This window comes from Myiozetetes cayanensis, unplaced genomic scaffold, assembly GCF_022539395.1.
Source record: "Myiozetetes cayanensis isolate MyiCay16 unplaced genomic scaffold, myiCay2020 scf2-11, whole genome shotgun sequence".
Taxonomy (NCBI): Eukaryota; Metazoa; Chordata; class Aves; order Passeriformes; family Tyrannidae; genus Myiozetetes; species Myiozetetes cayanensis.
Window position 1 is genome coordinate 56,026,084 of NW_026087411.1, and position 12,981 is coordinate 56,039,064.

The following is a 12,981-nucleotide window of genomic DNA, read 5'->3' on the forward strand; positions in this document are numbered from 1 at the left end:
TTAGTCAGTGAGATAGGGAGAAGCCATAATATAACCCTCACAGAAATACCACTCCATTTCAGAGGAGGTGATGAGCACCCACTGCTTCCTCGAGCTGTAAGGAAATGGGGACATCATCTTCATGCCAGCCTGACTCTGGGTCACACAGTGTGCCTGAGGTGGCCAATTCTGGCACTCTAAATGGTGACAGGCATCTGGCACCAGCTGAGGGTTACACCAAAACTGTGGTGGTGCTTCCCAGGATGCTGCACACTCTCCCCAGCTATGATGCTTAGGCAGATTATTTTAGCTTCACGCATTGAAACCAAATAAGAATATAGATGACAGCTGAGATCTGTGATTTTTGGTAGCCAGCACAGTGCAACCACTAGGCTGTGGCAATCAAGAAGAACACAACAAGGCCAAAGGGGTGTCCTCATTGAAGCACCCTCTCAGTCTGGCAGCGCTGAGGTGCCCCCACTCCCCAAGGCCTTGCACTGGCAGCAGCTCTACCTCCACTCTCCTCGCCCACACAGTCAGGCTGCTGGATGGGCAGTGGGCAGCAGCAGGAGGGTCCTTGTCTCCCTGACCTAGGAGCACAAGTGCATACTCCTAGTGAGGGACAGCTCTCACAGCCTCTTCCCAGCCACGACGAAAACATTCATTTATTACTCAATTTTAAATTGCAGAAGCTATTCTTGGTGCTATGGTGCTGCCTAGGGCCCCAATTGAGGTCAGAGCTTGCCCTGTTCATACAGGAAAGGTTTTTAATTTAATTAAACAAAAATTGGAAGGGAAAAGCAATGACAGAATTGAGGTTTTTTTAAGGCAATGGGTCTGGGCTAGGAGCCTCAGTTTGCTGACTCCTACCCCCGCTTCCTCACCTGGCTTTGGGATGCTCAGGCATTTCCTCTTAGAGCTATGACATCTATTCCAAATACCTCACTTGATACTGGTGTCCCACTTAGGCTGTGACACTTGGGCTGCTAAAACAAATCCTCTGAGTTTTTGTTTGTGCCTAGGTCACAACTCTGGATACAGCTTTCTATAAATACACACAAGCTTCATGTCAGCTGGCTTTGACATTGGCACCACAGAGAACTCTGCACAGATTAACCTCCCATGTCTTCACCCAGCTTGGTGGGGAAGGGCTGCAGCCGGTGCCTTGTTCACAGCCACCAGGGCCATAACTACCCGGGTTAAACTTAGCTGGAACACATCCACAGTACAGTGCATTTATGGCTGTGACAAGGGGCATCATAACAACTAGCTTAAATGAGCATAATACATAATATAACTGTACCTGATTTCAAAATCAGAATTAAACCTGCTCCACCACTACCAATCTTTTCTAAATCTTGTTTTCCTCAGTAACTGCACAGTAGTATCAGGGGAGGGGATGAGTCGGCTGGCACCACACAAAAGGAAAGCTCCTAGCTACTCATTTAGCCAGCTCCCTGCCAATGTGGAGAGGACAGCCAGCCTCCACCCAGACACTAGAATACTGCAGGCTGCTCTTGAACCTACCCTGCCTCAGCAACCACATGTTATGCCAATAACTTTTTCTAAGAGCTGTCAGGCTGGACAGATGAAATGTCTGATCACCTAAACACTGCTAGGGATGCTTTGGCACTAGAAGGAAGTGAATAGGCTGGAGATGGTCTTCCTTTCCACAGGAAAAAAACCAAACAAAACCAAAACCAAAATAACAACAACAACAACCACCCTCCCCCTCACCATAAAACCCAAGAAAATCACACAGAAAAGCTAACTTCAGATCTTTAGAAACCCTAATGATTTTAAATATAAAAAATCAGTTTTACTGACAAAATACAGCTATTGGTGAATTTTCACATGGCTGCCAGGAATAAACAGCATGATTTGGAACCCTAGTAGTCTGAAATGCTGGCACATTGCAACACACCTTTCTTCTGCTCTGCTTCATGAAGTGAAGTGAAACTGGCAGAAAAGGCCGGCTGGAGATAACTTTCTCTGCCTTTGCTGGCCTTGCCCACAGCTGCAGTCCACATGCAGGCTACAAAACAGAGCTGACAAGGTACCCTCTCAGCTTGCTCAAGCCGTGGTGCAGGGATGCATCTTGAAGGAATACAGTGCAGAATCACAGTGGTGTGAAAGTGAAGGGTGGGCTTTGTTTAGTGGTGGGGTAAGCAGTGACACTCCTCTTCAACAGGGGAGTCCAGTGAAGCACAGAGAGTCCACACAAAGCACTGCTTTCACAGCTCCAGGCCACAGCCTGAGCCACCAGGCGGAAAGACAGAAGAGGGGAAACTGTGGTTGCAGCCTGATGTGGGGATGCCTCTCCCCCAGCTCACTTGGACACCAGAAGCAGCATAGCCAGGGTAGCGCTCAGCTCCCAGCCTGGCTGGGAGAGTAATCCACAAGGCAGGTGAACAGCTGGGCAGCCAGGCAGTACTGAGCTCCTCTGCTAAAGCCCATCAGAGCTTATGCCCTTGGGTTAAAGCTGGGGTTTGGTGATGTCTGCATGGTGAAGCAAGACGTAGAGCTTGGGAACAGCTCGTGATCACACTGGCTCTCACCTTGAGTTAATCCCACTGCGTAGTCCTGGACAGAATCAGCGGTTAGACCAGCTCAGATTAGTCCCTGTCCATGGAAATGGGTCAGGGATCAAATCCAGGGAAAGGTTTTCAGAAGTCTCTGTATCTAGGGAATTATTTTGTTTCTGGATACCCTGTGTAGAGACACTATAGCTGCAACATTCAGGAGAATAGGGCATCCATAATTCCCATGTTTTTTTTAAAATCACTTGCCTGGGTCTTTCAGTTCTTACTCAGTGTACCTTTCTGAAACAGAGGAATCAAAATAATTTGCAACCTTAAAAAGATGCGTAGAGTTTCTGTTCCCTGATGTCTGTGCTTTGTATTCTCCAAACAGAAGCTAATTTCAATGTCCAAATGCAACAGTTATTTTATCGTCTTCTGCCAAAGTAGTTCACTGTCCTGAAGATTCTGAAATTACTATGTTTTTTTTTTCTGTTAATGCAGATCACTCTCTACTCTGAAAGGTTTGAAGAGTTTCAGAAAACATTGACCAAAAGCAATGAAGTGTTTGCCACATTCAAACAAGAGATGGAGAAAGTGAGTAGTAACTCATGCCTGAACTTTGTAATTGATACTTTCCTTTTAGATTTTTATATTTCTCACTGCAATAATTGTACCTGAGATGGGGCCGTTTCTTCACATTTTGAAGAAAAATCACATCAACATTCAAATAAGATTTAGGACACACTCAGCCACTACTCATGGCAGCTTAGATTTCAGCTCTGCAAGCTGAACATCTCATTTCCCGTTTCAGCTAAACACTGAACCTAAAATCTAATGTGGTGGTTGTGTACAGATCCCTAAGACACACCAGAGGGGGAGTCTGGAGCCATGTTTGTCAGACCATGTCTCCAGGAGTGCTCAGAAGCTTCTGGATGACTGACACTGGTACAGAGAGCTTGACACAGGCTTTCCACTGGAGTGCTTAGGCAGAGCTGAAGCCCAGCAACATCTTTCCACTGTGTGGAAACAGCCCACACAGACTGGTTCCTTGTCACAGGGGTCATGAATTCCTGTAGTGAATGGGAGTTAAAAACCAAACACACCGACATGCTGTACCTGCTTTCATAATAAACAATGATCTCCTCTGCCACCAGGACTCAGAATCCTCATGCCCTGATCCAAGCAGTCTCTAATGATTCTTCACAGAGAGTTTAGTCAGAAAACCAAAGGGAAAAATGAGGCTATTTAGCCAGTGGTGTGTTTTGGAGGCAGCATAGAGGTGACTAATCCAGGGGGAACATCCTTGGCATTGATGCCTCAGAAGATGCAAGCCCTTCTTTAACTTCCCAGCAAGGTAACATTGCGGTCTGGTAAAGAGACAAACAGAATAATTCCTCCATTTCTTTGCTTTTTGTTTTTGTGATAGTTTGTATGCTGGAAGATGGCTATAATTAACTGCTTCTGTTTTCGGACTACAGACTACAGGCTGAAAGTTATATGGCAGTTACTTAAAAATGAACTCCATCCCTTAGCATAAATTATTACTTAGCATGGACATTATGGCTGCTGGTAGCAGAGTTATGAGTACAGCTAAAGACTCAAATAATTTCATCCTGTAGCAGGAAATTTCTGTTGTGAATCAGCTTTTCTTCCTGCTCCTATAGATGACAAAGAAAATGAAGAAGCTGGAAAAGGATACTGCTACATGGAAATCCAGGTTTGAGAACTGTAACAGAGCATTACTGGACATGATTGAAGAGGTGAGAAGTCTTTCTCATCTTAAGATGTTTCTTTTTCCCCACATAAAGCTTTAACTAGGAGATAAGATAACCTGACACTGCCAAAAGTCAGTGAAAATTCTGCTTTTGAATCTAAAGGGTATTTTTTCAAGCTACCTTGATAAGCAGATGTCTTTGGAGAAAAAGACAATTCCAGCTGCTAGGGCTTTTAGACTGTGCAGACATTCACTATGTTCATGAGAAACTGAATTATGTAACTGTGAATTTTAAATGCTCTAAAAATGGGTAATTGTTAATGCTCTCCCAGAGAGGCCAACTGGCACTAGTTCACTTCATGCTACTTTCTTTCTGCATAAGAGCATCCACCCAGGGAACTAATGCATTCTAGATAATGAACTTTAAATTCACACCTTTCATTAACTTCCTGTGTAGGCAAACTCCAAGAGTCAAAAGCAAGTACTGGGTCTCACCATAGTTTTAAACATGTTGTCCCAGGGGCATTGCAAAGGAAGTTCACAAGCACATTGGAACTCATTCAAATAAGATAAGAGGCTGCCTGAAGTTTCACCCCAAACATATGCTGAATTTGGACCAGGTCTTTCTGGTTAGCTTTGTAGCTCTGTGCTATTACTGTTTCTATTTTTATGGTTTTCTGTATCTCTTGTTTCCTCACTGGGTGTAAAAGCAGAAAATGTTCCAATTCAGGCTGTTCTGACAACACCCAGAAGTAAAACAAAAAAAAATAAAATGCAGCTTGTTTTTCTCCAAAATATACACCCACACCAACCAAAAGTCCAGGTGGGTTTTTGGATGCTTATCAGTATGGACATCCGCTACGTTTTTCCACCTCTACAGATCATCAACAGGTATTCCTGCAAATATTTTTGAGTGAAATTGATCTGAATATGCATGGAGAATGCTAATACACTGTAGTAACAGGGATGAATTTCCTTTTGAATCTTTGGTCCAAAAGACCATAGTTATTGTAGAGCAGTTGGTGAAAACCTGGCAGCATCCCATGAGGGCTGCTTAGGTCTCAAACTGTTTCCTAATTTCCAGTTCTACTAATGAATTGCATGCACCCAAACTGAGTCTGCACCTTTGTCTGATATCTTTGACTACAGAAAGCCATGAGGTCCAAGGAATATGAGTGCTTTGTGCTGAAAATCCAGAGACTAGAGAACCTTTGCCGTGCTCTGCAGGAAGAGAGGAATGAATTGTACAAAAAAATTAAGCAAGCACAGTTCCCAGAAGATGTGAATGGAAATGGCATTTTAGAAGAAGAAGAAGAAGAAGAAGAAGAAGAAGATGATGCTGCTGATACAAGCCCTTTCCCCTCTGAGCAGGCGAGCATTGACCTGTGTGCGAACGACAAGAGCATGCTGAAGGAGCTGGCTGAAGGCTTCAGTGTGTCCCACAAGGCAGAGGAGTCCCTCCCAAGCAACAGCAGCAATCCAGGGACCTCTGACACTCAAACATGTAATGCCGCCCCAGAGCCAGAACTTCCCCCTCCTCTCGCCCCACAGTCAGTGTCTGGGAAACACTGTGAGCAGCCCAGCACAAGCACACCAATGCCCACTGAACACACGCCAGCACCCACTGAAAGTATGACAACTCCCACTGGGAACATGCCAAAGCCCACCAAAACCATGCCCGCACTTCCAGAAAAGGTGCCAGTGCCCACAGAAAGTGTGCCAATACCTCCCAAGAGCGTGCCAGTACCCACTGGGAATATGCCAAAACCCACTGAAAGCATGCCAGCAAGCCCCGAAAACGTGCCAACACCCACACAAAACATGCCCCCTCCCCTTGGGAATATGTCAGTACCCATGGAACGTCCACCAAAAACTACAGAATGTATGGATGACCCAGCAGATAGATCTGTCCAAGGTCAGTCTGCTGAGCAAAGAGGGGACGCAGACATGGAAGCAGTGGATTGAAGACTGGTGTGTCCAGGCTTCTCTTCTGCAAACCAGAGCTCTGCTTTGTCCTCTAAAGGGATAACTTTTTTTTTTTTTTTTTTTTTAAAGAAACAAAAATGTGGGTTCTAAAACACACTCACGTACCTGAAGGCAAATGTAATGCACTTCTCTTTGCTACCACTATCCTGTAATAATGAGTCTGCAAATTTGGCAGTCCTTCATCTGCTTGAAGTATAACATTTTCTTAATGACAGGAAAATACAATTAAATCACGGGATCTTTTTTTCCCCGGGCATGATGAGTCATCTCATTCAGCAAAATCATTTTAAAGTGTTGCATATTTCAAAAACCATTGCAATTCACATACATATATTTAAACACTCATAATGAATGCTACCTATTTGTTTTGGCATTGCATAAAAGATGGCCTCCTTGGACATACAATGATTTTAATAAACAAGATAAAAGAAATCTGTAATTACAAAGTAAAATAGTGAAACCATCATCGTGGTCAGCCATATCCAAGGAGTGGTGCAACAACGAAAGGTGAATTTTTGTAAGAGGAAATGACCAATCAGCACTGTGGCCTTAACACCCACCAGCTTTCAGCTTTACCTTCCATTGGTCTTTTCTGCTCAGTGTTCTAGGAGAGGTTTTGTTTTCAACAGAACTACAGGAAAGAAGAGAAAATCTTTTATAGATTCCCATAAAATAACTGAAAACAACTGAAAAGAAACTTCCAAACTGAGGGCAATTCCCGAGGTAGGGGTCACAACCCCCTTTCTGCATCCAACAGAAAACGGCTACTTTGTCATATTGTTCAGGATCATAAGCCCAACTGTGGGGATCACGGCTGTTTCCAGCTCACAAATGAGGTCAGAAGTTGGTTGCAGATCCCAGTTTCTAGGAAAGGAGCAGAAAGCAGACTGGAATGATGTATTCCAGATGTAGATGTATTCCAGAGGATAACCCTGGGATCAGGGTTCTGGATGGTGCCATCTCTCCCAGTTACAGCCACATGAACCTGTTCACCACAGCTTCCTCCTGGCCCTGCTGCGTGTTCTGGTGCTCCCAGGAGAAGGGCAAGGACACTCACCTGTCACCCTGTTCATTGGAGCAGAGCACAAGTAAAAAGCCCAGAAGCAAACAGGTATCAGGGAAGCAGAAATCCTTTTCACAGACACTCCCAGGGGCTGGCTATGCTCTTATCCCCTCTCTTGTCTAACCGGCTCTTCCAGTCTGCCTGCCAACACACCACTGCTTATTAATGTAGCCACCTCCTCAGAAACTGGTTGATTCTGGTGCCAAGAACAGAGATGAGGAAGGAAGGAGGCAAGAGAGGGTACCAACCCAGACAGTTGTACGTGATCTCAAGCAAGGAAAGTAAGAAGGCTTTTTGGAAGAAGGCTGAAAAATCCTGTTGGCACATTTCTTGTTTCTCATCTCCTTCTTCTGAATTCAATCTAGGCCTTTCAGAGTCTGAGCTGGATAGCTTAAGAATTTGAAAAGGGCAATTAAACAAGATGTTCAGAGGCTGGGAAGGGAAATGCTGCAATCAAAGAAACCTATGTTTACAGACAAATCCCAAGAATACCCTGAAGACAAAGTGACTCATTCAAGCCAAGGTTGACACACAGGTGAACCAAAAGGAAAAGATGTCATCTTTGGCAGACCATGGGAAACAGTGGTCACAGAGCCCTTCCAGCATGCCACCCTCCAAAAGTGGGGTTTGAATCTTTGCTTACTGCCAACATGTTCCACACCTTGGTTCAGTAGGTCTGTGTCTGCACTGCCTGGCCCAGCATTTTCAAGAGCTAACCCTTGAAATATATAGAGCATGAGTTGCAACAGCCTGTTTGGATATGGCCTTACGAGCAGCTATTATGGCTACACTTTTCAAATGTGGATGCCTTATGTTAGATAACAAGACCTACAGGATTTATTTCAGGTATTTAATCACCTGAAAGTAGATCATTCAAGTCTTAGTTACCTTAAGCTCCTTTTATAAGCAGTGGAGAAGAAAAGGCATCTTTTCAGGACAAGTTATTTCATGGTAATACTGGCATCCAAGACAGAAGGAATTACTTTCTCTCTGAGGATGCCATTTCTCTTCAGATTGTAGAGACAGTCTAAGACAACTAGCTTAAATTAGGTGTCTAAATTAGGCAACATGAATCCCATCAAATGTTCAGATTCAAGGTTCTAAGTCAATGGCCATCTCTCAAAACCAAGCCAGTTATGTGCCTGTGAAAATGTTAACCTATAACAAATCCTTTTCCTAAGATAAAAAGTTATACTCACCTGATATACTTTTTTTAGTTTCCCTTGACTAAGTCTGTAGAAATATAGTTTCCATTACAAGTACAAGTTTTGTTTGTTGTTAGGGTGACTTTCAAAATTAATGCGATTTATATACTTGTGATGTTTTGGGGTTTTTCATTCTTGATTTTGTTTGATTCTGCTGCCATTTTAGCAATTACCTGCATGAAACCAACTTCATTTTCTTCAAATAGGCCCTTCTTTTTCTTCAAATAGCCTTCAGTTGTTAAAGTTTTCTTATACATTCAAATATTCAATTCAATAATAATGGTCTTGAAACTTTAAGTTGGTTCCATCTTACATAATCATTATGGTCACATATTTAATTATGTAATTGTTGCATTATACCTTCCAACTTCAGTGAGCACGGAGACAAGGATCCTGCAGATAAAAACTTCCTACATAGTTATGATTTATTCTTACAGCATCATTCCTCCTGAATAATTACACAGCCTTCTGGGAAAATCACTCCCACTCTATTCCGCCTTCCTCATTTTTGCCCTTGTCATTCTAAAACTGGAGCCACATACTTGTAATTCCTATTACTCTGTGAGTTTCTACCCACATATCTATTGCTCCTCTTCTTTAATACCATGTACCAACTGCATTTTATCCCTGCAGTTTCCTCCTGATTCTCAGTGTGTACATACAGCACTGAAAGCATAGGAGAGTGACCCTCCCAGTTTTTTGTTTCAGGATTTGGCTTCATGTGTTTGCAAGATGGGAGAAACAAATGGAAGGGAAAATCCTGGCTGATCCCAGGCTGCACAGAGCATTTAGAGTCAAACTATGAGGATGGTTTATGTGTAATCTCATGGCCTATAGAGGCTGGAGACTCTCAGTAGAAGTGGAAAATCTATAAAATTTAACCAAGCACCTGTTCATTGCATCAGACTGGAAGATTAAACCACTATCACAGGTTTCCCTGTGCTAACCTACTTTCTCTCATTCTTCTTCAAAATTAATTCCTAGCCTTCTCTTGCTCTTTTCTTGCACTGGTACCCAATATAGAACTGCCTCTGCATAGTAGCAATGTCCTTGTGAAAAGCCTTTGGGATGGCAGTCTGCATGACAGCTCTGCTGCACATCCCTCAGGTACCTCTGCACTCAAGATACAGAAACCCATGACACTTCTGTGATCATTTGGAGGCAGTAAGTACCAGTGAGACATGTGTCTTCCCAGTGCTCATCACTATTGTCATCATCCATCATTATTCTACTGATACTGCCAGTCTCATCAATCCTGGTGCATTCTGTGGTTGCCTCCTTCAGTCTTGCTTTTATTTCACATGGTTGTTCCCATACCACCAGGCACAGATTTGGTGGTGAGGAAAGGTGGTGCTGATAGCTATTTCTTCCTTACTAAACCCAGCCATTGCTGCACTGCTTCCAATCCAGCAACAGTCTTTATTTGCAAAAGCTGCAAGGAAAGAACAAAAATATTTTCCCTTTCTGTATATCTAACCTTTTGTCAGCTCAAAAATCTGACAGCTCCCCTGCTGAGCATATAAAGTACAACATCTTTCAATAATCAGGAGTTTTTACATATGTGAGAAAATTTTCTTGATAATTGCTAAAATCACACTCATGACACTAACATGACACCTCTCACCTAATTTCTGATCCCTGAGGCAGACCACAGAACTGATAAATCTTGATGAGAGATTAGTAAGAAACAGATGATCTGTTTCAGCTTAACTTTTCCCACAAAACTGAACAGAAGTGAACATAGGCATGGAATATATAGTCCAGATGACAGAACTGCAGCAATATTGCAAATGACCCAGAGTAGGAACATATGGTAAAATACAGTGAAACTTTAATTCTAAGCTTCACTATTAATGCCATCTTTAAATTCACTTTGTCAATCACATTGCAATCAACTGCATGTGCAGTTTCATGCCCAGATTCACACCACCCATCTCTCTTTGCAATGAACATCATTGCACTCACCAGTACTGAATTTAGACTTTTCTTCCTCCTTGATTGGGAAACTTCCTACTTGATCAGAAAGCCGCAGGACTCGTTCCTCATCTGGGCCCACTACCCCCGTGTTGCCGTTCATACCAACATCCACCCATGACCTTTGCTGAGACAAGGGGGAAGCACCAGGGACAGAGATAACCCTTCCCTCCAGGCAGTCTCACCAGCAACACAGCACGCACCAGCTGGATGAGAGAGTCAGGAGGACAGGAAGGGCAGACACAGAGAAAATGTGTGTGCTGCACTGGTTCTCTCCCCTCCCCCTGAATTTTTTGCACTAACATCCTTACTGCTGTGCAATGCTGTTTTTTCTGCTTGGAAAATAATTATCACATCCCTGTCAAAGATGCAGGAGGAGATAATGGTTGCGGCTGTGGGAGTAGAGTGCTGGGCCAGTGCTCAAACCCCAGGGAAACCCAGAAATGTCAACATACAAAGCCCCCACTGGCTCAGAGCTTCACATGGCTGACAGCTCAGGCCACCCTGCAGCCTGGTCACTCATCACACTTGACCCCACACAGCAAGTCAAGTGGCTTGTGGGCTGCAGATGGCTGCACAAACCATAGGTCAGCTCCATCTCCACAGGCATAGTGAGGGGCAGTGGAGGGTCTTACATTTTGGTCCTGACTTTGAGAGACAGATGGCAAAGAAGCCAGGACATCCCTCATTTGTGAGCAAAGTAGCTTCCACATTCCTTCTGATATGTAGAGATAGTCTGAAAGAAAGGGCATACCAAAAGCCAAAAGAGGTGATAGTTCAGAAATAAGCCCAGAAAAATGTATTTTACAATATCTACATCACAAGTGTCTAAGGGGAATGCTCTTTGCTCCTACTCAAGGGAGCCACATGATGTAAGCTTGCCCAGATAGAGCAGCTGAACTCCTACATCTAGGCTAGGGAAGTTCTGGATTTACCCTGAGGATGCTACAAAGGGATGCGCGTACACCCATTCATGTTGCCTCATGAGGTATGTGCTCTTTGTCCCATAAGGATGTCCCCAATAAGGAGGAAACAACGATATCCTTCCCTGTCGCAACTACTTGCAGCCCTGTCTTGAAAACTGGAAAAAGCTTTACATTTCACTGTATTTGGCTACTAGCTTTTTTTTTTTTTTATGCATCTCTGATTTGAGGTTACTTTCCCTGTTTATCCCCTGGAAAGTATTCTTATGCCTAAATGAAAAAAAAGGTAGAGGCTTCAGTGCAAGTCTGCCTCTGACAAAGCTAGCAGGCTTCAGCTATGAGGTGCAGATAAAACACTTGCAATCCAGACTGAGAGAAAAGCAGCCTTAGCAAAATACTCTATGCTTAGCACATAAAAAGGATTCAGGTTGTACTAAGATGTTGCACCTTGCGGCCATGAGCCATGAGCCAAAGAAGAGATGAAGAAAATATGTTCACAGATCAAGAAAGTAAGCTCTACACTTCTAGAATAGTAGAATAATTTTTTTCTTTTTTTTTTTTTTTTTGCAAGGGTGAAGGGGAAGGAAAAAGGGGAAAAAAAAGGGGATGTGCAGTGTTAAGATGACTTATGACCTCACTTTGGGCTGAGGGCCACCTGCTCTGGGCTGTAATACAACAGCAATGCACTGCAGAAATACAGACAGTTAGGGCAGGGGCTTTCACTAGGTATAAATTATAAGAAGAGAATCCATCCAGAAACTGGTAACAGAGAGAAACCTTCCAATTATGAGTTTATTCCATAATTGTTTATTTTTTTCAAATCTTGCCCTGATAATTCCGGCACTGCCACAGTAGAAAATTAAGTTCCAATTATCTGCAGGTATAAATCAGAGGAGCTTCCTTGGAGCCAGCTGAGCTCCACACATTGACTCCAGCAAGAATCCCATCCACAGGGACTGAATTACTGGACCAATTAGCCAGTCCTCTCTTCCTATGAAGCAAACATTTTCCCCTGAAAATACTTCAGGGGTCCTCATAGGGACAGAGTGGATTTACTCAACTAGAATTTAGCCAACGCATTGCATTTATTGAAGCTACTTTTAGAAAAATGCCAAAAAAGCAATTGTTATTGATCACAAGGGGCCACAGCTTCCACATTACAGCTCACCCAAACACCAAGCACTGCAGTGCTCCAGCTCACAGTCTCTCCTGAAAAAGGATGAAAGATAGACCACCATCTCACCTATAAAGACAGCCTGAGAGAGCTGGGGTTGTTCAGCCTGAAGAAGAGAAGGGACTCAGGGGACCTTGTACCAGCCTTCCAGTACCTAAAGGGGGCTTATAATAAATATGGAGAGAGACTTTTTATAAGGATGTGTACTCTTAGTACAAGGGGCAACAGTTTAGTACTGAAAGAGAGTACATTTAGACAAGACATGAAGAAGAAATTCTTTACTGTGAGGGTGGTGAGGCACTGAACAGGTTGCCCGGAGAAGTTGTGGCTGCCCCATCGCTGAAAGTATTTGAGGCCAGGCTGGATAGAGCTCTGAGCAACCTGGTCTAATGGAAGGTGTCCCTGCTCATGGCAGGGAGGTAGGAACTAGATGATCTTTAA

At 43.5% G+C, this 12,981-nt stretch overlaps 1 protein-coding gene across 1 annotated transcript in view; it reads left to right on the forward strand.

The window, feature by feature from the left end:
• The window catches only part of TXLNB (taxilin beta), a 28,536-nt gene extending 22,356 nt beyond the window's left edge, over nt 1–6,180 (forward strand). The window contains 3 exon segments of the mRNA XM_050316858.1: nt 3,003–3,095; nt 4,166–4,261; nt 5,365–6,180. Coding sequence (XP_050172815.1) covers nt 3,003–3,095; nt 4,166–4,261; nt 5,365–6,180 — 1,005 coding nt within the window.
• The last annotated feature ends 6,801 nt before the right edge of the window (nt 6,181–12,981 follow it).